General features: G+C 40.3%; 1 protein-coding gene across 1 annotated transcript; it reads right to left on the bottom strand.

Moving 5' to 3' along the window:
- Positions 1-1,193: 1,193 nt before the first annotated feature.
- PCF11 (PCF11 cleavage and polyadenylation factor subunit) lies at positions 1,194-22,307 on the bottom strand. The gene is made up of 16 exons (XM_068930567.1): positions 21,822-22,307; positions 16,809-16,934; positions 14,299-14,487; positions 13,691-13,882; positions 11,681-12,789; positions 11,221-11,410; positions 10,489-11,131; positions 8,938-10,400; positions 7,568-7,655; positions 6,747-6,866; positions 6,054-6,168; positions 5,281-5,464; positions 4,660-4,815; positions 3,484-3,576; positions 2,936-2,971; positions 1,194-2,325 (listed from the first exon to the last, which is right to left on the bottom strand). Exons 1-16 carry the CDS (start codon positions 22,008-22,010, stop codon positions 2,110-2,112), a joined length of 5,109 nt encoding a protein of 1,702 aa, XP_068786668.1. The 5' UTR covers positions 22,011-22,307; the 3' UTR covers positions 1,194-2,109.
- Between the last annotated feature and the right edge of the window lie 4,341 nt (positions 22,308-26,648).

The raw sequence follows: 26,648 nt of genomic DNA, 5'->3' as shown, positions 1-26,648 counted from the left end.
TATGTGCACACTTTAAGGCTGCTGCATTTAAAAACCACATTTTATTAGCGTTCACTGCTGGCTCAAGCCTGAATTCAGCATTTTTATTAGTAAAATTACTGTGTAAATTGAGTTTGAACAGAATGTCTAGGTAATATATCAAAACAAAAAAAACCACCTTTCACATTTTAAATTTTTTGGTCCAACAGGCTTTTAGAGGGCTGAGACCAGGACTATCTGATCTAGTGCCTCTAGAAGGGAACAGCGACAGGGAATCTCATCTATTCCCATTACACTCCACTTTCAAGGCAGAGAAAATGAAGCACAGCCCACCAGCAGATTTCCCCATACAAACACCCCTGCACAGGATGGAGGAGAAAGCATTTTCACAACTCTAGAGGGAACATATACACAACACAGCCACACTGCCTTCAAGACTGATATTTAGAGAATCTCTTCAGTACCACGTAAAGTGCTACAGATACTTGTCAATAACCGTAGTAAATACTTAGACCAGACAGCAGGGCCCCAAAACTCCAAAAGCAAGGCAGGAAGAACTATTCTTTGTAAGATTTACAACTATGCATCGCTAATTACCTGGAGAAAGTAGGATTTTGAGCTTAATTGTCCTTCCAGGCAGAAGCTGTTTTAAACACTTCTGTAACTCATACAGCACTTCCTACCCCACATACCACCATGCAAATTTACTTATGCCTGAAGAATCTAATACGCTCTAGACTTTCCATAGCAGAAAGATATTTTTAAGGCTGACATCTGGAACTGGCTACACTCACAACCATAGCTAAGATATTATTAATGATAAAGAGTCAAGGGACTATTAACATCTTAAAAACTGCTTACTGCTTGAAGCCTGGTTGCGAAGATGGGAAGAACAGGGTTGCAACCAACATACGCAGCATATTCACAGCATATTTCTACTTACATCATACACTAAAGGGTGAATTCTGATCTCCCAATTATCCTCACTGCAAAGAGCAATATACTAGCACTGTGACACTACTCTTTGAGGTTTTAGTGCTTTAAGTCTTGCTCCCAGGATCTTTAAAACTACCTGCTATACACATGCCAGAGGGAATAAAACTTTAAATGTATACTGTCCTAAGACACACACTGTATGTCCCATTTATTTCTAATCCCACCAACATGCCAGCCCACAAACCCATTACTGGAAGGAAGAGATTCACACGCAAATATATGCTTCATTTTATTTATTACATTTAAGAAATATTAACATCTCAGGATATCTGGTTTACCATCTAAGTCCAGTCATAACCAACAAAGAAAAACGTTAACCATGTTTCAAATGAGCATTCTTACATTCGTTTCCCCCGTAACTTAAAGAAAAGTTTGTTCAGCTATATTAAATTCTTACGTGTTTGACTAACGGAAAAAATCATTTAAAATGTCTCAACCACCAGGCATTCTGGTTTGTTAACTGAATGTTTGTTGGCACTTGCGTTCACAATCAAGCACTCTGGTTGCTTTGTTAATTTTCCCCTTCAACCCAAAACTGTCTTTTTGGTTATTTTTTTAATACCTGGATATGTATGTAAATGTATTCAAATAAATTTAATAAGAAAAGAAATCTAGGGCTGTCTCTCTGAAAAAGTTCCTGCATTGCTTCCCTTGATAACCCACATAATGAGATAATGGAAGGAAGTTATTTGCTTTAATTTTTCTGAATCTTGTTGAGCAAGAGGTCTAAAACTGAGGTCTTTTTAATTCAATTTAAACTGAAAAAAGTACAGAAACACTGTCTTCGTTTGATGGTGTGCATAAACATTACACTCCATATATAGCAAAAATATCTTTTATTTATAATTTACATTTCCAGAAGTGAAAATTGTACATTTTTACATATACAATTTCGTTCCATTAAATTTTCACGCATCTACAGAACTTTCACACAATGACACCTGAAACTGTGCAGGCAATAAGAAATTCAAATACAAAAATGTATTTATTAACCAAACAGTAGCTGAGGCCCTGCCTCAACTAAACATTTTTATTTCATATAAAAAGTATTTGCCTTCCAGAGTCAACACAGCAGCTCTTCTGTTCTGTTTAAAAAAAAAAAAGAAAAAAAAAAACCACCATACCTCAGTTTGTTTAAACAGACTCAACCTTATCAGGTTCTGTTTTAATATCTGTAGATGCAGGTGTGCTCTCTTCTGCACAGGCAGTAGGGGTGTCATCAGGTTCTTCTTTGACTTTAGGGGAGTCACAGGATTCTTGTGTTTCTTGTTTAACAATGTTCAACATAATATTTAGTGGATTTTCCACAGGAGTCTTGCTGGGAGATGGCGTGCAATCAAATGACGACGTCTGCAAAATGAAAGTCATTGCAGCATTAACGCACCATTAAAACCGCTATTTGTAACTTCGTATAGCAATTTTCAAAATGTAAGCAGCATGTTAACGATCAGGCATCCAAAATCCAAACTTCTACTTGAACTAGATCTTGAAAAAGTCAATTTACTCTTTAACAGGATTACTTTACAATTATTTTGAAGAGAGATCATCCAAGTAGGGATGAAACACTTAACGCATTACCATGAAACATTCCCAGCTATCCCCAGAAGTACTGTGACTCTTACATCATTAAAAATTTCACACACACAAAGTCCATTTATTCCATTTTGCAAATTCCTAAGAGTGAGCACTTTACTCAACAATAAATTCAGAATATGCTTTCAAACCATGGTTTCTCTTTAGTTGTGTGTGATATACCAGCTGACATGCTACATCACAACAAAACATGTATCTTAGGTAATTTTGTATTACAAACTTGCCATGCCTAGGGCCTTCAATTCTTTGTCTATTTATATGCAAGGGAAACGGATAGTATATTCTGAATATATTTGCTCCCTGCAAAGCCAGAAATCAAGCAAAACAAAACTCAAAATGCTTAAGAAAACATAAAGGATTCACTTACGTTTTGGTAATCTTCGTAACATGATGGATGGTAAATCTGAAAAGGAATTGTTATATATTTAAATATATAGTTGTGTTATAGTAGAAGCACTGGTCATGAACAGAACAGTTTTGATTACACATATTATAATCCCTCTAGAAAAACAATGGTATGAGTAGGCAAAGTATAATAGTCAAATATAACTGGGAAAAGATTTTGTGTGCGTTCACGTAGGAAAACTTACACAAAAGCCTGGTAGAGATTGAGAATTATTTATGTACAGCTGTATTTAGAATAGAACCAATATCTACATCCATATATAGAGACATTCATTTTTCTTTTAGCAAGGCAGCATGAGGGAACTCTAGTGAGCCTATGTTAATGGAATCGAGGTTTCATGCATTTCGAAAGGCTGAGATATTCGTGTACTTGGAAGCCAGTAAAACCATTAAGAGAACCCTTTGGGAATGAAAATCACTTTCCCCTCTTATTTTCTTGCAACAATTCTTCTCTCTCTTTTTTTTTTTTTTTAGTATTAATAAGTATCACATGTAATAAAATCACATTACCTTTTCATCTACTCTAATAGCATTCTTCAGATGCCATTCTTCCTCTTCCTCATCCCAATACTGTTCAAATTGCTCTTGGCAAATTTCACAGCTCTGAAAAGTTATTAAAGTAACAGAGATATATAAATGTGATTTTAACAATATACTGAACACATCAACTTTAAGAAAGCGACTAATGTCACTCAAATAAAGCTCTTTTAAAATAAGATAATTATATTGAACTATGACAAGATCTTGCCTCCACATTTTAGAAGTATCTTAAAAAAGAGGTATGAATGCAAAATTATTTTAAGTATAGTTTGCAGACAGTAACAATTAACATCAGGATTTGCAGACAGCTGTCACTTGGGAACTCTAAGCTTTGCCCTTTCAGCTAGGAAGTCTCTGCAAAACACTTGGTAACAATCTAATGCCCTTCTTCTCTCAGGTAAGACAATCCAGTACAGTGACTCAATTTTATTTATGGCACCATCTTCACCCTTACCTCTAACTCAACTTTAAGTTTCAAGTTAAAAAGGGAGACCTTTTACTTGAAACGTTAACATCTTTAATACTTTCTCTGCCATACGATCAACTCTGAGAACAAGACACAAAAGGTTCTTTCTTCCAAAATTAATTCAGGGCTTGATAGCTAGTTTTGGGGTTAGATGTAAAACTAAGTTGAAATTCTGTTAGTACTTGTATTTGATTACTATACCAATTCATCTAATAAAATATGCATCTACTGGTTATTTTCAAGTCAAAAGACTGAGATACGTCTTTGTCCTAATGCCTACCTTCTACCAAAAAAAAAAATTTTGTGTAAAGGTAACACAAACTAAGTGTATTTGAATCACAAAGGACCATTTCCAATTCACTTGTTCAATTTACTCCTCCTACGGATATCCTCAGTAAATTAACAAGCATTTCCCATTCCAGCTTTGCTAGAAAGATGGCATGTCAATAGGCATAGTTTTTTTTTTTTTTGAACTACGTGTAATTTTTATCACTATCTGCTACTGGGAAACAACCATTACATACACAAGTATAAGATCTATGAAGTGGTTGCACAAAGGTCCAAGAACAAAACTTCAGACACTGTACATATAACACACTGTACAAAAGAATGCTGTAAAATTCTTTACAGTATTAGATAATTCTCACTCTCTGGACTAATGAAGGCAAGTTGAAACATACCTCATCTGCTCCAGCTGGTCCAGCAGGAACACTCTGAAACTCTTTCTCTTTTGCAGCTTCTTGTGTCTTCAACACAACCTCTTCATGAGCTTTTTCAAAAAACTGGCTTTTTGCACGCTCCTCTAGATCAGCTATTTCTTCAAATTCAATCCAGTCCTACGGAAAATTTTTCATTCACAGTCAGACATGGACAAATATCCACAAATCCATACGTAAAAAATGAAGCTCAAAAAAAATCCAAGTAGCAGCATATGTAATGAGTCTCTTCATTAAAAACTGATTATGCTCATCCCATATGCAGCATTACAGAGTGTATATTTTTTCACAGTACTACACTGTTGAAAAACTTTCTCCAGAAAGATCACTATCCTTCAATTTCCGTTCCATTCTCAGTGCTACCAAAGAGATACTAATAGTTTAATCTGCTTATTGCTCATACGTTCATCTCTTGTGTTTTGACTGGCATTTATGAGAACGATTTAAAATATCTAAACAGTGTCTTTTAATCAAAGGCAAACTCCTGTGATGATGTAACTCGAGATTAAACTGCAATCCAACAGCACATACATGAAGCACAGAATGTGGCCTTTAATTTATTAAGACACATATTGCATTACTTACCGTTAAACTGTAGTACCACCTTCTGTGCGTAACTTTTCTGCTAACATCCTTTTCTGTACGGTTTTGGCGATAATGCCAATCTAAATGATCTGCATAAACATCTGTCTGTGAAGTAGTAAATCTCATTCCACACGAGTAACACTGAATTCCAGTGTACAGTCGATTTATAACACTATCGTAACGCCTACAAAAAGAAAAAAAAAATCTTAATGTTTCTTTAAAAAGAAACAAGTAAGAAGTTCCTCGGTAAGTTGCTTCAAATGATAACAGTTAAAAAAATAAAAAAAAAAAAGGATGAATCTACTATACAGCTAAAACATGCAATATAGCTAAATTCTTCCTGATTTTCAAAACATCAATTGAAAACACGCATCTAACAAAATGGTCTCACACCAACTATTCATGAGGAACTCGCTAGTTACGTGTTAGTTTTATATCTACTAGCTCCAAAGGTCTAATAGTGCGTACTACCACAAAGGTAGTAACACTGGTAGTAGAAAAGGAAGTAACACTGACTTCAGTTTCTATAACCTTGCTGATTAAATCACAACACACATCTTGTATAAGAATGGATTTCTCCAGTTAATTTTCCCTCTTTTTCCTCTCTCAAATTCTGCTAGGCTAAGAACAGAAGCCAAAACTGCAGGTGCTCTTTTAGCAGCCACAAAGTGGCATTTAATCTTTTAAAAGCTCTCAGCTATCTTGGATTAACTACACAAATATTACCATGTCATTGTTCTTACTGCATTTTAAGATCATGCTACTATACGCACTGTCTGAGTTCTTCAACTGTAAAGTTAGTGAGGTCTGGGACATCTTGATCTTCGCTCTGGTCTTGATCATCCTCCTCCTCTTCAGCAGCCGGCTGGGCTGATGTTTCATTCACTTCTAGAAAGCATGAAGAGACAATTTTTTCAAAACTTCAGTACATTACTGCAAAGAAACAAAGTTCTCCTGAAAGTTATTTTTGTTGAAATATTAATCGAAACAATCTGACTATGCTAAAATACAAACATATAATAATAGGTGAATCGGTCTCATCTTCTAACATTATAAAAAGCATACAAAAAGCAATTAGTTCCTTGCAGCCTGAGTTTAGGAAAATAGCGTTTAAATACCTTCACCTAAGCCTTTGGCTTTAATATTCAGTATTTAGAGAAAGGGGTATTTCAGAAACTGACAAGAATCTGACTATAATCAAGAACAGGTTACCAAGGAGCAGCACCAAGGATGTAATTCACAGCTTTGGATAGCTTAAGCACATAAATTAAACTACAGGATATATTTTAAAAGTTAAAGAGTTTACTTCATCACATGCACCGAATTCCTTCCAGGAGGAAAAAAGTTTAGTTTAAAAAAAAAAAAAAAAAAAGGCACACCATAAGAGTTCATGAAAGGTCTTACACTCAGCTTCTCACATTGGTTATGCACAAACTGAGTAGTTAGAACATAATGGATCTACATACGTGCTGACGTGGAATCAGTTTTTGACAGTTTAAGGATTCCTGTTGACAGCAGTTTAGCAAACAACTCATTGACATCAAGCTGGCCAAGGTGGTTATCAGGGTATGAATGTGGAAGGCCTCCTAGGGAAAAAACATCAACATTCATGGTGACAAAAGGTTTGCTTCAAAAATTTACTTCATTTCCATCAACATACTTCACAACACACTTCTCTGCCTCCTGCTTCTCTCAATTTTTTTCTTCCCTTGCAGCAGCTTCCTTCATAACATAAGTATTTTTAAGTGCTATCTGTGCTGGCTCTTTGTATACAGATTTCTACCGAATACTGTTTTTTGAAATGTCGTACTTTCTCACTTTATGCTTACAATATTTATAAGGACTAATCTACTTGATTATTTGCTTTAATAATTCACGACATTGTAGAAGCTTTTTATTACTAACCATTCATATACTCTAAAGTTTTTATATAACCTGGCAAATGCAAGTCAGTCCTACGGACTGGTCCCTTCTTGCCCTCTCAAAAGCAGACCAAATTTTGTTTTTCCAGCCCAACTACATACCCAAAACCATACGGTTAATGAAAACTAATGAAAGCCTTCAGTGTTTGAGGGAAATCCTCACAGAAATTCAGGGACCACAGAAAACACATCCACTAGCATGTCCTTAAGTGCTAAGGCTTCCTTTAGTCCACACACAATTACTACACCAGGACACTACAGAATGCTTGTTTTTATGGCCTCTAACAAGCACAACAGTCCAAAAGAAATAAAAAGGTTATAATTATTTTCAATAAAGGAATCATTTTCATGACTTTGGTACACACCTGCTGGGTTCTGAACAAAGCTTCCAGGATTTGGTAAATACTGCTGACCTTGGCTGTAAGGTCCTGGTTGAGCGGACATGAGAGACACCTGTAAAAGTAAAATCTTTAAGTATTGTCTGCATGATAAAAAATGTTATAATCAAGTTATCATTAACTTCTAGGTATTTTTCAGTAATTTTAGATATGGTGCACTCCTGGAAGGAGTTTAATGTATCAGCTTAGCATTGAAATGTCAACAAATAAGCTTTCTCTAGTTTTAATTTCCCATCGGAAAAAATTCAGAGATCGTACTTTTGTCTAACATTTAAATAAAAACAATTTCTTTCTTCTACTTATCCAGCCTTCAAATTCCAAACGCATTTTCTAAACACATTATTTTCTTTTAAATGCTTTTCACCAAAACAGAATGCATCAGAAACTGGAGAATCTGGTGACCATCTATCAATAAACACTACTATTCAGTAAACAGATACTCCTTCTTAGATTAATTGAAATGGTATCCACTATACCAAAAGCATCCTGAAAACAGGATGCAACAAACCAGCTGCAAACTCCAGATGGAGAAATAATTTTAGAACATGTTTCTAATGAAAGTATTCTTTGCAAATTGACTGCTCTTGGATTTATCAAAAAGAAGTTAAAATTCTTCAAAATTTTATCCCTCTACAGGTTAGCAGGACACAACTGTTCATGTTCAATCAGTTAATTTAATTCTTCTCATCTACTGAAAGGAATGATACGCTTTTCTATGACATTCAGTATCACTTTCCCCTTCTGAACAGGGCATTTCCGACAGGCATAAAGACAACCAAACTCAAAGCATTCTGGTACAAAAAACATTCTTCAGGAGTGTAGTTCAACAATGCTCAAATCTTTCCTAATTCCCCCAAATTATGGGCCTCTCCTAAGTCTTATCACCAATTCTAACAGCCCCAAAGAGTAACAATTATTGCGGTCCATTGTAATTCCACACCTAACAGATTAATCATATACATTCATAATTATATTATCTTCCATGCTTTACAGATAATTCACTTTGTGGTATTTTCGTTAATCTTATTCAGACTTCAAATCACATAGTTGTGTTTGAACTGAAAATACAGACCGAGTTCCCCAAGTTATGTTCTCAGCTACAAAACAATGGTTGCAAAAATCCATTTTCTCTATTTATTTTCTTTTTCAAAAAATAGCAAAGTATAACCTCCTTTAAAAAAAAATCTAAAAAGTACTTAGCAAGGAAAATTTTTAGTCTGAAACTGGCTCCCAGTCTCCTCATTATGAGGAAAATTTTGTGGTTTAGGAGGAACAAGAACTACTACTGCTCTCTACACAGAAATACTTCAGACTACCTTATTTAGTACAAGTCTTACCTGATTATTTCCCACTGACATATTATTGAAGTTTCCATATTGAGGACCCTGAAGACTCTTTTCATCAAAATAATGTCCAGATGCTCTCAAAGCGAAATTCTGTGCTCCTGGGCCAGCTGGCCCATTGAAATTTGGTCCTGGAGAACCATCAAATAGTTCAGGTCTCTGGAACTGCATCCCATGAGATGGTCCATTGTAGCCCTGGCTGGGATGTTCACCAAATGGACCACTTTGTCCATACGGTGGCAATTCTAGTCTTGAGGCAGGATGGTTAGCTACATTTTCAAAACGTGCACCTTGAAGGCCAAGGGGCAAGTCAAACCTTGAGGGTTGCTGGTGAGGACCATCAAATCTTTGAGGTATGGCTGTATCAAATCGTGGTTGTGCCTGTTGGCCAGGTGCCCTTTCAAATCTTGGGCCAGGCTGTCCATGAATTCCCTCAAATCTTTGCAGAAGAGATAACTGTCCAGGCTGACCATCAAATCCAGCTGAATGACAGCCATCAAATCTTGGACCAGTTCGACCCAGAGGACCTTCAAATCTAAGACCACCACCACCTTGGTGTGCTGGCCCATCAATTAACCTAGGACCCACCCCTGGCCCTTCCAATCTGAGTCCACCACCGGATGGTCCATGTGGCCCCTCAAATCTAAGTCCAGCACCTGATGGTCCATGTGGCCCTTCAAATCTGAGGCCACCTCCAGGCTGACCATGGGGCCCCAACGGCTGTAAGTGTGGCCCCTCAAACCTGAGACCACCCCCCGGTTGACCATGAGGCCCCAAGGGCTGACCATGGGGTCCCTCAAACCTGAGACCACCCCCTGGTTGACCTCGAGGCCCCAGAGGTTGACCATGGGGTCCCTCAAACCTGAGACCACCTGAAAGTTGACCACGGGGCCCCTCAAACCTGAGACCAACTCCAGGTCCTTCAAATCTAGGACCACCTACAGGCTGCCCTGCTGGCCCCTCAAACCGCAAAGGACCACCTAGCTGCCCAAGGGGTCCCTCAAACCTCAACGGACCTCCTCCACCAACCTGTCCTGGGGGTCCTTCAAACCTGAGGGCACCTGCCAGCTGCCCTGGTGGCCCATCAAATCTTAGGGCTCCAGCTCCCCCTGCTCCTGCCAGTGGTCCATCAAACTGAGAGGCACCTCCCCCTACTAGAGGCCCCTCAAATCTCATAGCAGCCTGTCCAGGTGGCCCATCAATTCTAGAATTTGAACCAGGCGAAGGACCATCAACAAAAGGACTTCCTGGTCCATCTACCCCAACCCTTGCAGCAGGCGGTCTAGGCGAGCCATCAAATAGAGGCCTTTCCTCCATCAGTGCACTTATTCTCTGCTTTACTTCAATGCCTCCAAATCTTGATCCTGGACTTTCTGAAAACGGTGCTTTCTCTGGATCTTCATACCGCGCTCTCTTGAAACGTTCACTGAACGGGGACCTTGGTTCCTCTCGAACACCTAAACAAAAAACAAACAAAAACTATAAACACTTGCTGAAGCGTTGCAAGTTACTTCACAGCGCAAAAGTAAAGCAAAAAACACATACCAGCTTGCCCAAGAAGCTGTCTTTCTTCACGATTATCAAATCTGCAGATTGCATCACCATCTATTTTCTGGAACTCTGGTGTACTCTTCCCCTGTTGTCTGAGAGCTTCTCTAAATTCATCTGATTCTCCCCAGCTGTCATAAGGATCAAAGCTTTTAGAACCTCTTGCTCCTTTAGTAGCATTTTGTTCCTCAAGTCTCCGTCGACCCTCAAGTGGTGAAAGATTATCAGGAAAAGGTCTACTACTGCCACTTACAGGAGAATGTCGCCTGGATCTTTCTCCAAACGGTTCTTTTCTGTCAAACTGTACTCCACGCTTACTTTTGGCTTGCTCACATTCTATTCCAGAAAGTAAAGCATCAGGTATATGATAATCCAAAATATCATCAGGATCTAACAGATCAAGTCTCGACAATGAATGCTGTACTTGTGTTCTTTTCAATTTAGCTTTGTGTTCGTAATACGTTAATTCTGCATCAGATAGAAGAGGTTTCTTTTTCAAACCACATTTTTCTTCTGTAGGACTATCCCACACATTGCATCTGTGCTTTCCTTCCTGATACTGGAACAGCTGTCGGATCTGATGAGCTACAACGAGGAACTCATCTTGTGTTATTTCACCAGATGCTAAGCGTTCATTTGCCTGTAATAAAGTTAACAGTTTAGACTTCCAAAAAGAAAAAAACAACTGTATCCGGGACACTTCTACAAATACAAATTAATTAGCGTTACCTTTTTAAGCAGTTCTCTCTTGCTTGCAGATGTCAATTCTTTGGGAATCTGTAAATTGGCATCCACACTTAACCGGTGCTGCTGCTTTGGTGCTCGGGGTGACAAAATTCCTTTACTAGCAGCCCAATTTTCCCGGTGTCTTTGGTGAGGTGATTTACCAAGTGCTTGGTGTTCTTCACTCTGCTGTGAGCTGAAAGCAAGATCACATTTAAAACTTATTGTTCCTTTATTCAGGACGTGTCTATTATATGTCAGTTAAAATTTACTGTGGCAAAACATCAGAATTACATCAGAATCTAAATACACATAATTTCCATATTCCACTATCAAAAAGAAGTTAATAACCTGAACAATGAATTTTGACAATTTGAACACTGCCTCCCAAACCTGAGCATACTGAAGTCAGCAGGAAAATTTCCACTGACTTCAGGCAGAAATTGTTTAAAAGTTGGTAACTTACTTTTTATTTTCTTCCCAACCAGATTTCCACCTCTTGCCTGATTTGGATCCTTGCCAGTTTTCTGCATTCTCCTTTGGATCAGGAGAGGCTTTTGTAGAATGCTGGCTTGCTGTTTCTTGGGGCCTATCTTCTTGGGCTTTTTTCACTCTCCTTGGATCTCGCACCTCTTGCTTCAGGTTTCGTTTATTAGAATTTCTTTCATCTCTTGCTGTTTGCGCACATTCTTCAACATGAGACTGCTTAGGACCTATCTGACGGATCTTTCCAATTTTAGGAGTTGAAGAAGTGGGAGATAAACTCCTAAGTCTTCTTTTGGGTGATCTCCTGTCTCTTCTTTTTGGAGAATGTGTAGACGGCGACCGTGATTTCGGAGAGCGTGATCGTGAGCGTTTTCTATTACTCGATCTCCCTTGTTTTCCACCCTGTTTTTCTGACTCCTCTGTAGCTGCGTCTTGTTTCTGAACAACGCCATTAATTACTTTATTCCTGCTGCCTACCGGTCTGTGTTCACATGTCTTATGTTCCTCTTTTTCTTTTTTATCTGCATTTTTCTTCTTCTCTTTCACTTCATCCTCTTTGCCCTCTGGCTTTTCTTGAAGATGTTTTTTCAATCTTGGATCCCGTTTACTGATTTCAGAAACTTTTGCGCTTTCACATTCCTGGGTTTTAGTATCTTTAGCACTGGGTAGCTTATTTTTCAAGGGTGATGGCGATTTAGATTTTGCTTCTGACTGATCAAGTTCTTTCTTCGGTGTTTTCTCACTTGCTTTCAATTTTTCTTGCTTTGATGAATTCTGCTTTTCAGCCTGAGCTGTTTTATTTGCCTTGGTATCAGATTGATTGGCTGTGTTTGGTGGAAATTCTTTCCTGTGAGACTGATCTTTAGCATGAGAAGAATGCTGAGCCATCCTATTAAGTCGAGGATCCCTGTTTACTATTTTGATATCATGGAGCGGAGGACTGGGGGATGGTTTGTTTTTTTCAGGTTGCACAGCAGTCTGATGAGGAGGTTTAACTGCCATATGAGGTGTCGGAGACACATGTTGTTTGGAAGGTGCTGGAACTGAAGCTATAGTAGATGACCCTTGTTGAACACTAAGAGAAACAGCCTGAAATGGGAAAAAAACAGCATTAACCTGCCTGATAACTCCTGTCCAGTGATGTTCATATTTTGTGATTTGAGGCCAAACCTAGAAATGGAAATGTCTCAAAAGATACAGTAACAAGAGTGAACTGTTTAACACAAAGTGATCCATTAATTGCTAATTACAGGTGTTTAAATAACGTAGTATTACAAAAGATCAAGTTCAAACATAATGCAAAGTCAATACTACAAAACATGACTTAAGTGCATGTTTGCATTACAGCATGAGAGCTTTTAATACACTCTCTGTGCTTAAGGCAACTACGCTGCTGCATATCTGGTGTATTTCTCCTATTTCTAGACTTTCAAGGAGCTTTAGTTTCCTATTTTTACACTGTCAAGATGCTTTTACAACTATCAACATAATAGGACTTTCAATAACAAACATGAAATAACATTGCTTAGCTGCCACTTTCAGATTTAACAAATTTGACCTGACGAGAAAACTGACTTTACTGTTCCAAGGAGCAAGAGTCCTCATTCTAGAAACGAATTAGCCTTTCTCAGAAAAATCAGAGCAAAGATAACTGAAAAGGCCTGGCTTGCTGTGAGCCATGAGAAGAGGTGGAAGATTAGGATCATAGGCAGGCATCATTTTGGAGAGCCTAAGTTAAAACAAAAAATAACCCAGGAGCCTCACTTTTTTCATTCAATTTTTATTAGAATTGGTAAGATTTTTAGATAATACTGTTTTAGAGCCCAAGATCAATTTGCATTGCTCTAATCCTAAAATAACATTTGTCTACATTTGTCTAAAATTAAGAAAAAATTAATTTACTGCAGTTAGCAGTATAGCTAAAGTGCTATTCAAAAGAAACCGAGACAAAAAGCCCACCTATGAAGGGTCCATCAACTACCCTACTCACCAACTGTGCTTTAGTCTGTTCCAGCTCCAGCTCTAATTTTTTCTGCTGAAGTTCTAACAACTGTTTTTGCTTTGCAAGCAACTGTTGCCTTATCAGTTGCTCCTGTGTCAAATTCTTTTGTATTTCAGGAACAGCTGGAGGAGTTGAGGCACCTGAAGTGACAGCAGAGGTAGGTGCAGTAGATTCCTCTGGCTAAAAACAAAACAAAGAAAGTTACATTTAAGTCTTGATGGAATCAACTAACTCCGTATCCTTTAACCGCTATCACGATCCAGTAGCGGGATTTAGTTTGTAACGCAGTTATACATTGCATTTTAAATGCAAAATATAACTAAAATATTTTAAAACTGTTGCTCCACTACAATTTGTCCACTGTGAAAGTTACAGCACATCATTTAATATAAAACCATCAACGTCCAGAAACCTAAAATAGTTTTGAAATATAAAAACCAAACCCAGCAAATATCCTCAATTCAGAAATTCACCTTACCTGTCGATAAAGCTCACACAGCTTCTTTCATAATATACTTAATTGTCAAAAAGCAGCATACAAACAACGAAAACGACATGTATTACCATCTGCTCATATAGCAGGCATGAAAACTTACCGATTTATTTAAAAACTTAGGATTCACATGGATGCTAGAAGTATTCACATTTGGGGGCAGAGGTTTAATTGGCCAAGCAGGATCTAATGAGTTGACTCTGACATCAAGGGCATAGAGTTTCTTCAAAGGAAAAATATCATCCCATGTGGAGCGTAATTTAAATAAACTTTTCCTAGTATTTTCATCCACCTAAAACAATAAAACAATTCTATGGCTTGTTAAGTTAATATAAAACAACTTTTTACACTTTTGTGTTAAAACTTATTTCAGTTATTTTATATTCGTATCAATAGTTCGTGATTTTAACACATTCAACTGGCTAGGCAGAATTTAAGAACAGCGCAGATGTGCTTTACGATTCACACATCTAAACCACAGAATTAACAACAGAGGCTTCACGGTGGAAATATTGTTTCAAGGCCACGTGAAGGTTTTATTGTGTATTACCGTTCTCTATCAGAATTTTCTTTCAACTTTTCCGTTACCAAAATTCTCATTTTACTTGCCCATTTTCTATAAAACACACAGTAGTAAAAACACTGGACGGCAATAGCCTTTAAGACAATAGGGTATTCAAGTGCCTGTGCTGAACGGGATATTACAATCACCAGCAAATCAGAGAATGATGAATCACAGAACAAAATCAGAGTATGTTGTTCAGCTGTTCAGTCACTGAACAACTTATTCCAGTAAATACAACAAGAGCAGCCTTAGGTAAAATCAAGACAATTATATTTCAGTTCAACTGCAAAATTACACCTGTCTATGAACTATAAATGAAGTGCCCTTGTAGGCCTAGTCCCTATTTTATCTTTTCTTTAACTATTAGTTTGAATCAGTTCATGAAAGTTAAGTTAGAAATTTACAGTAAAGTAAAATTTTATTCACTTGATAACCCAAGTGGTTAATTTAAAAAACAGTAAGTGAGGACACAACATATGCAGCTGTCCTAGTGTCAACACGCTAAATCAGTCATTAAATGTTGACCCTTAGAGACTGCAGTTTTATTTTTAAGGTGTTACAGCGAGACATGTAATAGTCTAGAATAATTGTTCTGGGGGCTTTTTTTCTTTTTTTGCCTCCTCCCCTTTTTTCTAGGTAGTTCAATAAAACCAATTAGTACATAGCTATCTTGGAGGGGGGTTCTATCCAAATTTCAAAAGAGTATGAAGTCCACTGCAAAAGCTGCTGAAAATGACTGGGCAAAAGTATCTGATTTCATTAAGTGTTTAAAGATACCTTAGTGACTATTTACAAAAACAATCAATCAAAAAATTCGTAATAACATCAATGGAATTCAACTTGCACCTTTTAACATCACCAACTAAGCTATCAGAAGTGACTGCCACTTTGTATATACACATTAAATACGCATAAATAAAGCACTCTAGTTAGCTCAGTGGACAATTAACCTAGAAAACTCAAAAAAATTATTATCCATAGCTCCAGCGGCAAGAAGGTTAAATCCAATTCAGTGAATGAACATTCACAATACTGGAAAAAAAAAAGTAGAACTTCTACTTTTCTACCTATTCTAACACACGAGTTTAAACTTCATGCGATTACAACACACTCCCTAATTAGTCACCCATTTCACATCTGAAAAGCACATATAAAGTATACTGAGATCTCAGATCCTCGGTGATATGTAGAGATAGGCAAATATGCAAAAGATCCTCTCATCTCTTTCATGAGATGCCACTTACAATATAGAGAAAACTACAGAATTTAACCCTTCATTTTTGATTCACCTTCAACCCACTCAAGTCTAGTCTTTCAAAAACTGGACTTCGATTTGCCTTTCTTACTAAAGACTAAGCACAGCTACTCCACTGGGTTTAAAGATTAAGGACAACCAAAAAAAAAAAACAATGAAAAGGTTTGGCTGCCGTTCTTGATGTTGAGTGGTATTATACACTTATTTGTAACATCATACAGCAATGCATTCTAACAGCCTTTCCCCTCTAGCATGTTTTTAAATCACAGACCACCAGAAGAGTATCAGGTGTCAGTGAACTTCAGTCTTCACAGTTCAAACACTTATTTTGTCACATTGCAAATTAAGTAATTTAGACTAACCTAATTAACTAAATGAGCGAGACGCGCTGAGAAATCCACAAGAAGAAACTGAGTCTCAGTATATTCTTGGCATAAAGACTATTAACTATCTTAAATATAAATCAAATTCATAATTAATCAGTCTATACATTATAAAAAGTCCTTCCAGGCAAGCAATTATTAATGAAAAAATTGGTAATAAAATCTTGCCCAGAAAGAAAGATCACAGAAGTTTATGAACTTAATTAAACACACCTTCGCAGCTAACATACAACTTACATGCTGGACAGTAGCACAAATCTTGCACATCATACCTAACAATACTTAAGATTTAAGAAAATCAATCAATTCTTCTATTTCACCACCCAAGAAAACCCAGAACTGAAAACATATTTATTTTACCAGGAACAAATTTTGCTTAGAATACAGAACTTTTCTGAAAGTGTATATACCTTTTCAAATACACAAATAAATGTTGCAACTAGGTTTTTAGTAAATGCAGTAAGATACTCTCTTCCCACATTCTTGACAATGGAATCCATAAGGTACATAACTGGGAGCTTCTCTGATGCAGGAGCCTGGAGTAATAAGAAGAAACTGAGAAGTTTAGTACAACAAAAATACACTTTAAGCTTTTTAAATAAAGGGATTACCGATCCCAGAAATACAGACCTCTCTTTTTGGTTGCCACTATAAACACCAAGGGATTTGCTCGGGGTTTTTGTTTATATAAAAACTTAAACTGGAAAATCGATAGCCAGCTGAAAGTACCAGGCAGTGTGTCTACCACACAAAAAAGTAACACCTTAGGTTATTCTCTTTGTGTGTGAAAGTTTTGGGCAAAAAGAAAAAAAAAAAGAAAAAAAAAAAGAAGCCCACAAGACAATATTGCTGCTAGCACACCGAGTGTAACCTTTCAAAACCCATTGAGAAAGTAAGTTTAAGTTAGCAGAAAACCACTGTTAGCACTTGAAGGAACTTCCGAAAATTGTTTATAACTCAAACCTCCTTGAATGCAGTTTTTCTGGATTTCACAGAACACAAGTCAGACTTCTGGCAAAAAGCCCAAATTAGTGAACTTCTGTAGATGCAGGTTTTATGGTGAGCGTCACAGTCTTTTGGTAAACTACATGCAGAATAGGTCACAGACATTTCATTGTAATCCAAAGAAATGGAGCAAGGAGTCCCATTCTCTCTTGGCACTTGCAGATACCCACAGTCAGATTTTCATGGTGCACGTGAAATGCGCAGTTCAAACAAAGTTCTGCATCCAAACAAAATTCAGTCATGGAGTTGACCAAGTAAGAGTACAGATGAGCTTATAAACTGCAATCATGTTTTTCAGGGAAGGGAGTCTTCATATTCCGGGCACACCTTTGCTACAAGAGGAGGTTTGCTTTTTTTTTTTCCTTTTAATTTCACACTCAAGACTTGAACCAAGCTTGTGCAATAGAAGTGTGGTGATGCTGGACTGCCAGAGCAACTTCTAATGTAAATGAAGCACTACTGGCCCAAATAAAAGTGATTTTAATGCTCAATATTAGCCTTCACAAGCAGATGGCACCACAAAGTTCCAGAAAGCATCAGGAAGTATACAGACTTGTTGAGTGGACAACTGAAAAGACAACGCTACAAGCTGCGTGTCGACCGTGATCCCCTTAGAAGAACATCCATTCATAATACTTAAGTCCCATTCACCATCTGGTAAGCTCAGGATAAAACCAGAATAACTTCACTCACTGCGCATTTTAAACAGGACAGGCTAGTAGGTTCATTAATGACACCTTACTTCACAACCCCATTGTCCAGACAAGTGTGTGAAAGTGCTCTTGTTTTACAGTTTTATATTTAATTCTTTCCCCATTAAGGTGGCTTATAGAGGGGCACCGACTCAACACTATTTTTATATGGGAAAACCACAGTGGTTTCTCATGCTTAAATGTGTCTTCATTTACAATATACTAAATTCATTCCATTATATTACCATGACCTGAAACTTAATACTGAAAAGGATTTCAGAATTTCTTGTTAGTTAGGGGGAAGGTCACTGCCTTTGTGCACATCAAAAAAGTAAAAAAAAAAAAAAAAAAAAGGCAGCTGATGTATCTTCATACATTAAAAGATAGAGATGTGCACTCTAAGATAGCTAAAACTAACTGCAGCACATTAGAAGCGTACTTTTCACCAGTTATACTAGCTAATCTGAATACTGAACACCGTAAATGAGCTAATATGCAATGGTGTTACAATAAACACATCTCTCCAGCCTCGGGAAACAAAGATCGTGGGTCTAAAGCTACTTAATAGTAAAATGCCTGTAAAATATTGGTTTCTTTAATATAGTCTGCAGGATGGCACATTAAAAACACTACTTTAAGCTCTGAATGCCTTCCGTTACAAAAAGAGTGACACTAAACGCACAGCTACTGAGTTTCAAAGTCAGCTTTTAGTGAAACACTGACCTGTCTCACTAGCACCTATGCTCAAGAGCTACTGGCATAGTATTTTATATTCTTCCACTTCATCAATGTACGGAAGTAGTTCACTATACTCAGCTAAATTCGAGACGATGGGGAATCCATTTAGTAGCAAACACGCTGTAAAAAGTTTAACCATCACCTTCATTATACATCAGGCTGTTAAAAGTAATCAATCACATATGGAAGCACTGCAACCTGGTAAGGAAGCCTACTTCAAAATATGACGCATAGAATTGTAAGTTTAGCAGCAAACCCCACTTCACATATAAGCTACTCAGGTGTTAACATTTTAAGAGCCAGGACTTAAATACAGGTGGCACATTTAAGTCTTCACTTCTGGAAATGTTTATTATGTCAAGATATCTAGCACATATTCTATTAACTACAAAAGTGAATCCCAGATTTGAATGTATTTTGTTTTCAGGCAGTCTCTAGAGTATCTCTCTAACAAGAAAGAAACCCACATGACACTAACCAAAAAGCAGGGAGGCTCAGCGTAATCACCAGAACCACAGAAGAACACTAACTCTGAGCTTATCAGCATGATATTAAAGACTGTTACAGAATTCCCACTGTTACTTCAAATAATGTATGAAAGCTATTGTTGGAAATGTGTGGCTCTTTATTAGTTTCCTAAAGGGTTTCAACCTTAAAACCATATCTAGTTACTGAATCCCAAGTCACAAACTTGTGAAAAGTTTTGTTTAAAAAATAACGTTGTATATAAATGGGTCTTGTAAACAGATTCTGCACTATACAATGGTAAATAAAAAGACAAATACATATTTCACACTTTTTATTTACAAATTTTATAATACCAGTCACACATTTCATAACCATTTATTAAATCGTAAAGCAGACCACTCAGTTTTACACTAAACAAACTGTCTCCAGGCAACACTTTTTAAAAGTGGCTTAATAAAGGAGATCACTTTCCCAGGAACAACTAAAAACTTGCCTTGTATAACCATAGTCACGAACAGTAACTAGGCAAAACTAACCATTGATACAGGATTTAAAACATCTTTAAAAAAAACACACTTCAGGGCAGGCTCTAAAATCACCCCAAAATGAAGAAATTTGACAGCATTGGTATTAATCACAAATCATTTTATATACATCCACTGCCCTTTAAGAGATATAATGGTGAGATCTATTAGATTATGAGGTCACCTCCTCAAAGAATGGCCGAACTCAGCCACTGGCAGCATTTAAAACTAAACTCGAAGAGGTCTGTGGAACACTAAAAAGCCATCCTGCATCGACAGAAAGATAGATTAAATAACTTAAGAGATCTTTGCCTCCCCATCATTAAATAGTACAATTCTCACCATTATAAACCATGATTTAAAGCCAAAGGAAAAAGGCCTTTGAACACCTGATATCAGAGGGAGCAAGGGAAACAACGGGGGAGGGGTGGCTGGCAGGAATAGGGGGGAGTGAAAGAAGAACGCTTTCCACATAAAAATCTCCTGTTAAGAAGGTGCAGTAAACCCCCATCCATGTGCTGTGGCTGACTGATGTCAGCAACTGCCTGGGTTGGGCTCAGAGGGAGCCTCCTCTTTCCCTTCTTTTTATATCATGTGCCTTTCAGACGCCATGTTACGATCCTACAGGCTGCTGCAGTTTCTACAGGCAGGGAGAATTTCTTCTTCCCCATCCTCAGCCAATAAACTTCTCTAGCCAAAATATATTAAATGCACACACCATACTAAGCTTTAATCAGGGCACAAATTTCCTGAAATCCAAACAGATTACCCCAAGCCCACGTAGATTTCTCTAATCAGGCAGAGCAAAACAACCCCCGTGACCACCACACACACACACTTCTCTAATTGGAGCAGATTATCACCTTTTACCCACAAACTTTTCTGAAAGGGGTCCCCCCCCAATTAATGCCTCAAGTAAGCACAGGGCAAGTAGTCTTAGCTTCCATATCATAACTGATACTTAAATCTCATTATATTTAGTCTTTAAAAAGTGGACAATTTATATGTTATAAACTCAACCTTATTTTCAATCCTTTAAACTATCCACAGAAAAACTACACAAATCTATCCTCCCAACTAGTCCCTCTCTAATGATCGCGATACTCATCTACTGCACAAATCGCTAAATGTTTAGGTATCAGATTAGAGAGAGTGAATACTGGCTCCATGTAGGGGAAAACCCAGCTACAAGGGCGAGGTGCTGCTGCCCAGTCACTGCCAGGCCGCCATGTTGCATTTGATATTTATACGGGACTTAAATCTCGAGCCACGCTGCCCTCCCAACGCTTTTGGTGGGTCCACTCCCAAGCCCTCCCCTACTACGAACACCCCTCCTCTGCGGCAGGGTGCTGTGGGGGCTGTTCCCCTCCCTCGAGTCCCCTGCTCCCTATGGGGTCGGGGGTGGCGGGTAGAAGAAGGAGCCTTAAGCTTAGCGGTGATAGGAAGAGCGCCCGACGCCTCTCCCCGTGCTCCCTGATCCCAGCGTTTCCCTCCACCTGCTTCGCCGCAGCGACCCCAGGCTCCTGACCTTCTTCCCAGTGCCTCGGCCAGGGCGCTCCCTCCCCTGCCCGAGCCCCGGGCGCCCTCCGGCGCCGCCGAAAACCTGCCCCCTGCTCGCCCCTCGCTAGCCTGCCCCGCTGCCTCCGTGTCCCCTGCAGCCCCCTGCCTGGCCGCCCTCCCCCTCCCGAGCCCAGCTACGCCCGCCCGCCACTAGCCTCCTCACCGCACCTGGCTCCTTTCCTCCCCTGAGACTCCCCCTCTCGCCCCGTTTCCCACCTCCCAGCCCCTCTCATGCCCTCTTCGCTTTCTCTCCCCTGCCCCCTCTACCCTCCCTCCTCCCCCCCTCAGCCCGCCGCTGCCCAGCTCCGCCCGCGCCCCTCCGCAGGCCCTCGCCCCCACGCCCTTGCTCCTAGCCCCCGAGGCCGCCCTAGCCCGCTGCCCCGGCCTGTCCCCCCGGCAGTATAGGTAGGAGTAGTAGTCGGTGGAATATAAAAACCTTGGCGATTTGCGCCTCGATCAGGGAGACGATGTCCTTGGCGAAGGGCACGTTCTCCTCGGCCAGGATGGTCAGCATGTTGATGTGCGGCTTGCTGTTGAACGTCAGGTCCTCCAGCGACGACTGGTAATCGCGGCACGCGTCCTCCCGGGCCTCGCTGCTACCAGCGCTGCTCTCCGGGGCCGACATGCTCCTCCGACCGGGGCCCGCACCAGGACCCGACCCACCGACCGAGAGCCCCCTCCCCGCGATCCCCTTGCCGCCGCCGCCGCCGAGCGATGCCGCCCCCCCGCCGCTGCCGCTGGGCTCCTCTACCGCATCCTCCGGGCTGCGGCTCCCGCTGCTGGTGGTGGCGCCGTCGGTGCTGCTGCTCCTTCGGCCGCCGCCGACTCAAGTCTCAACGCTCACAAAATGGCGGCGGCGGCTACGGCTCGCGAACCTCTTCCTCCAACCGTTGCGTCATGTGAAATTGTTCTGAGGAAAGGGGCCGGCTGATTGGAAAGCCCCTTTTGTTCCCTTACTGCGTCCTGATTGGCTCGCGCCCCGTCTGCTCACTTTGCGATTGGCCCACCCATCACCACAGCAGCCTCTGGTGGGCGACTGCCGCTCCTTCCTGCCTGCTGATTGGTTCCTGCCGTGTGGCTCCGCGCTCGCTCCTGCGCTCCGACTTGCAATTGGTTGCGCTCCCTTACTCCCTTGCCTCTGATTCGCTGGGCCGCTTCATCCCGCCTTCCCGCACTGGCTGGACTGTGATTGGTGCCTCCGCGTAATCCCGCCTTCCTTCGAAGCTCCGAACGGCGATGGCTTCCCCCGCGCAGCTCCCCCCTCCACCCCCAGCGCGGCCTCCCCACCCCACCCGCGCCGCGCCGCGCCCCTATTGGCTCGCCCGCCCGTCGCCATGGCAACGCCGCGGCCTGCGGGGCGCGCCCGCGGCCTGGCGCCGGCCTGCGAGCCGCCGGGCGGGAGCGGCCGCCTCCTCAGCGCCGACCCCCAGGCCGGCGTGACGAGCGACCGCCGTAAGCTGCCCTGGGGCTCGGCCGGAGCCCCGGCGACGCAGCACCAACCTCTTCAGCCTCCTCTTTGGCGCTGGGGCTGCGCCGGCCTCGCGGGATTAACGCGCCGCCGCGGGGGGAGGCCGCGACGCCGGCCTACCCCCTCCTCTGAGGCCCTCCTTCCTACCTAATACAAGTCTGTAGGTCGTGGCCGCGATGAGCAGAGTCAAGGAGGTGTTTCTCGTTGTAATTGCCCTAGGAGGGGAGCGCCAGTACGGTCAAAGCAACAAAACTTGCTCTCCGTTGTGAGATTTGCCCACAGATGATAACAGCCGATTCTTCTCGGAAGTTACCGATTTTGCAAAGCTTTTTTTCTTTTTTTTTTTTTTAAGATACAGCTGTTCCTTCCCCCCCCCCCCCCCCCGCTTTTCTACATGTTACTTATTAACCGTGCAAACCTGTCAGCCTCGGAAAGTAGGCCATGTGTGAATGCTTCATTAAAATACACTTTGCAAAACGCCCCGCTGTGAGAAACTACTTTTTAAAAGATGCCTGTGATAGAACACAGAGATGGCAAAAAGAGCTGGAAATATCTTGGGAAAGGTTTGCCATTTTGTCCGGATAAAAATGTATTTCGGTTTCCAGGTTTATTTTTCTATCCCTTTTCTGAAGAATTTGACCTTCAAAACAGAAGAGAGGAACGGAAACACAACATCTTTTTTTCTGCCTGTTTAAATGCATGTTCACGTTTGTTCCTGTAAACTGAGAAATGCTGTGCTTTGTACATACCACTTCTCTTTTACAGAGTGCCAGCGCGAGATCAGAAAACGAAACTAAACTTTCCGTCTCAAGCAGACTGAAGCTAGGACTATAAAACCAATTTTTTTTCCGTGCAAATGTTAGCCAGCTTTTGAAGAAACACTGCCCATGACAAACATTAATTATACACCAGGAGTCACACCATAATTTAGACTCAGTCGTGTTTGGCAAAAACAGTATATATTGTTCTGCTTCTAGGGGAAAAATGTGGGGGTGAGGACATCTGCCTCCTCCTGGAACTACTATATTTGTAAGTTAGAATGCTAGCTTACACTAATTACAGGAGCAAAACCAATAATACTAGCAAAACTGCCTACATGAGGACATCATGTGGTCCAAGGCCACTCTCCAAACCAGATTTGCTGATTACTAATCAGCAAATCACCAAGCCGGAGAGAAGGCAAGGCAGTTAGCTCTCCTGCACAACAGGCAGAACGCTGCATCCGAGTGTACCCTACGTGCCTGAGCATATCCAGGATTTTAGTATACTACTAGTTTGTATTCACTGGTCTTAATATGAAGCCAGTAAGACGTGAATGAGGGCTACAGGTTGCCAGCAAGAAGTCTGGAGGTTGCCCGTGGGGATGCTCCCGATGGGGGAGCGCTACATGGTTTAAGCAGCTCTTGCAACGGCTCATTGCAAGCGGCACAGAAACGCCTTCTCACTGCCTAGTGAAAAGCTGGTTATTATGTTGTAGCAACGATACGTTCAGATTATGGATATTTGTATGTCTGCAAAAGCATGTTTCATATACATTTTTTTAAACCACCCCTCAAAACCATAGAAGTCACCCCATCAAAAACACAGCTTTACTGAAATCATTAGTTAGAAATGCTTCTAGCGCAACTATGTCCCATCTCTTATCCCAGCTGGCACAGTTGTCAGCTGAAGTCTTTCCTACAGATGCAGCTAAGGTGTTTTGCTGGTCTAAAACTCATTAAAAAGCTTCTAGAATAGACCTAGTTGCAGTAGATTTGACCTGAGAATCACCAGCAACTGATAATTAAAGAAATCTTGCTGGATAGATGTGAGATTATAGTACTACGTGGGAAAATGTGTCTCAGTAAGAAGTCGTTCCAAGAATTTATAGCATTCCAAATCATTTATAGTTGTGGTTGAAAATGTTCATACCTGTGTTTATGCTTGAGCTAAATGTTCTTGGGAAGTTTAATAAAATTCATTTGAACTGCTTTATAGCTAGGCAAGTGAGGAAGCAATGATATCTAGGCACTCAGAAATACTCTTGCTGCTTTTCATTCAGGCAAAGTAAAAAGTAATTAACAAGGTGTTCTTTTTTTACGTGTTTCCGGGAAAGAAAAAGCAGATATTAAAGAAACAAACACCCTGTAGATTTTTAAAGACTGGTATAATTAGATGTAAATTACTTCTCTGTGTATGAGTTGGAGTCCTTTGTTCTCGAGGAGAGATTCACTTAAGGAAGCAGACAGTGTTTCCTTGTGGTTCCTCCCAAAGGGGGAAAAGCTTTACGCTCTTGTCAAGTCTCCAAAGTCGCTCTGCTGTTATCAGCCTCACGCTCCTCAGTAGTTTATTTGTGGAACAGTCTCCAGTAGAAAGTCTGCCAATGTAGCTACAGGAGAAGACCTGGTACACCCTTTTAGAGAGGGGATCCAATTTAAATCAGTACAATACCTACATACTGCTTATATCAAAACAGAAAAAGATGTTTTGCCATTGCAACTACAAGTTTTTGCCAGCAGAGCTATATCGATTGCTGAATTTGGTTATAGTCCTGGTATTGCTAAATCAGGAAACTTTTACATACGAATCAGGCCCCAGTTCTCTGGTGGTCAGATTACTTCTTATTTAGGTTACACAGGTCTCATGAAGCATCCCTCGCTTTTGTTCACATTTAGAATTACCTTTGTGACCTCTGGCCAAAAAAAAAATAACCACAAGCTTTTTATAACTGGATTATCTCCTGTTTAAAGCTAAGCACCTAGGTTACTCTGAATGCAGAGAGTCTGTATTTTCTTCACGTTGTCAAAATGCAGGAAACATTAGAATTACAAACAGTGGAAAGCACAGAAATTCCATTTGTCCCTTCCTCAGCTTTCAGTTTACTTTTCTAGTGAGTGGTGGTGAAAAGGGCTAAACTGCAGGTGCGTGATGAAGGAGTCATCTGTTAACATTTCTGCATTTATGAAATTCTGCACAGTGTAACAATTTAAATTTGGTTTAGGTTGCACATCCCAACTTCTTCAGAAAAATTTAATATATTTAGTAAATGATAATTTGACAGGTAGATAATTAGGAAAATTTTAAGTGTTGACATACTGAAAAATATGTTCAGTATGTCTAGACACAGCTGCTGATAGGTTACTTACTCTGTTGCCCTTCAGAGCTTTGCAAGATAGTCCTGACAGCTTGTAATTTCCTTAACATTTTCACTGTGTGGGTTCATCTTTACCAGAAGGCAGACAGACTGCAAACAGCAATGAACCAAGATCTAAGGCTAGTGATAGATAGGGAAAGACCTGTTGAATCCACATATTCCTGTTTTGCTCAATCTCAACCCATTAAGTAAAATGGCATAAAACCCAGATCTCTGAAACACTCTGGACGATATTATCAAGCCCAGTATTTGGTATGCCTATATAACAACCAAAGCTGTGATGGTAGGCGCTTGCAAACCCCATCTTCCTTTAAACTAATTCTACCTAGCTGGGGTACTAGTAAGAGCTTGACCGCAACAGCTTGCGTTCCTGATGCTAAGGACTTACCAAGCTCCCACGAAGGCTTGCGTACCCTTTAAAAAGCTGGTGTTGTCACAGCTAGCTTGTTATCGGTACCTGAGTTAGCCGAGCTGACACGTCAACAATTCATCTTCTGAAATAGCATTTTCTTGAGTCTTGGGAGAATGAGGGGCTCAACTCAAACTCAGATATATTTTTCTTTGGGACTTCTATGTCATCTTCAGCTACTATTCTGTATTGCCTGAGACTGATTGGATGACATTTTGCCGGGCAAGGTTCTGTGTTGCTACAGAAACTGTCT

The sequence above is a fragment of the Struthio camelus genome, chromosome 1, assembly GCF_040807025.1.
Source record: "Struthio camelus isolate bStrCam1 chromosome 1, bStrCam1.hap1, whole genome shotgun sequence".
NCBI lineage: Eukaryota > Metazoa > Chordata > Aves > Struthioniformes > Struthionidae > Struthio > Struthio camelus.
Note: the sequence above shows the minus strand (reverse complement) of the source record. Positions and strands in the feature narration are given on the sequence as shown.

What these genes read in the sequence shown, in the direction of transcription:
- PCF11 (XM_068930567.1), bottom strand. Translation starts at nt 22,010, where the DNA reads ATGTCGGCCCCGGAGAGCAGCGCTGGTAGCAGCGAGGCCCGGGAGGAC. An exon ending in GACCAGCTGGAGCAGATGAG is followed by an intron (nt 3,577 to 4,659) that starts GTATGTTTCAAC and finishes ATAACTTTTCAG; the next exon opens with AGCTGTGAAATTTGCCAAGA. An exon ending in CTATTAGAGTAGATGAAAAG is followed by an intron (nt 2,972 to 3,483) that starts GTAATGTGATTT and finishes ATTCCTTTTCAG; the next exon opens with ATTTACCATCCATCATGTTA.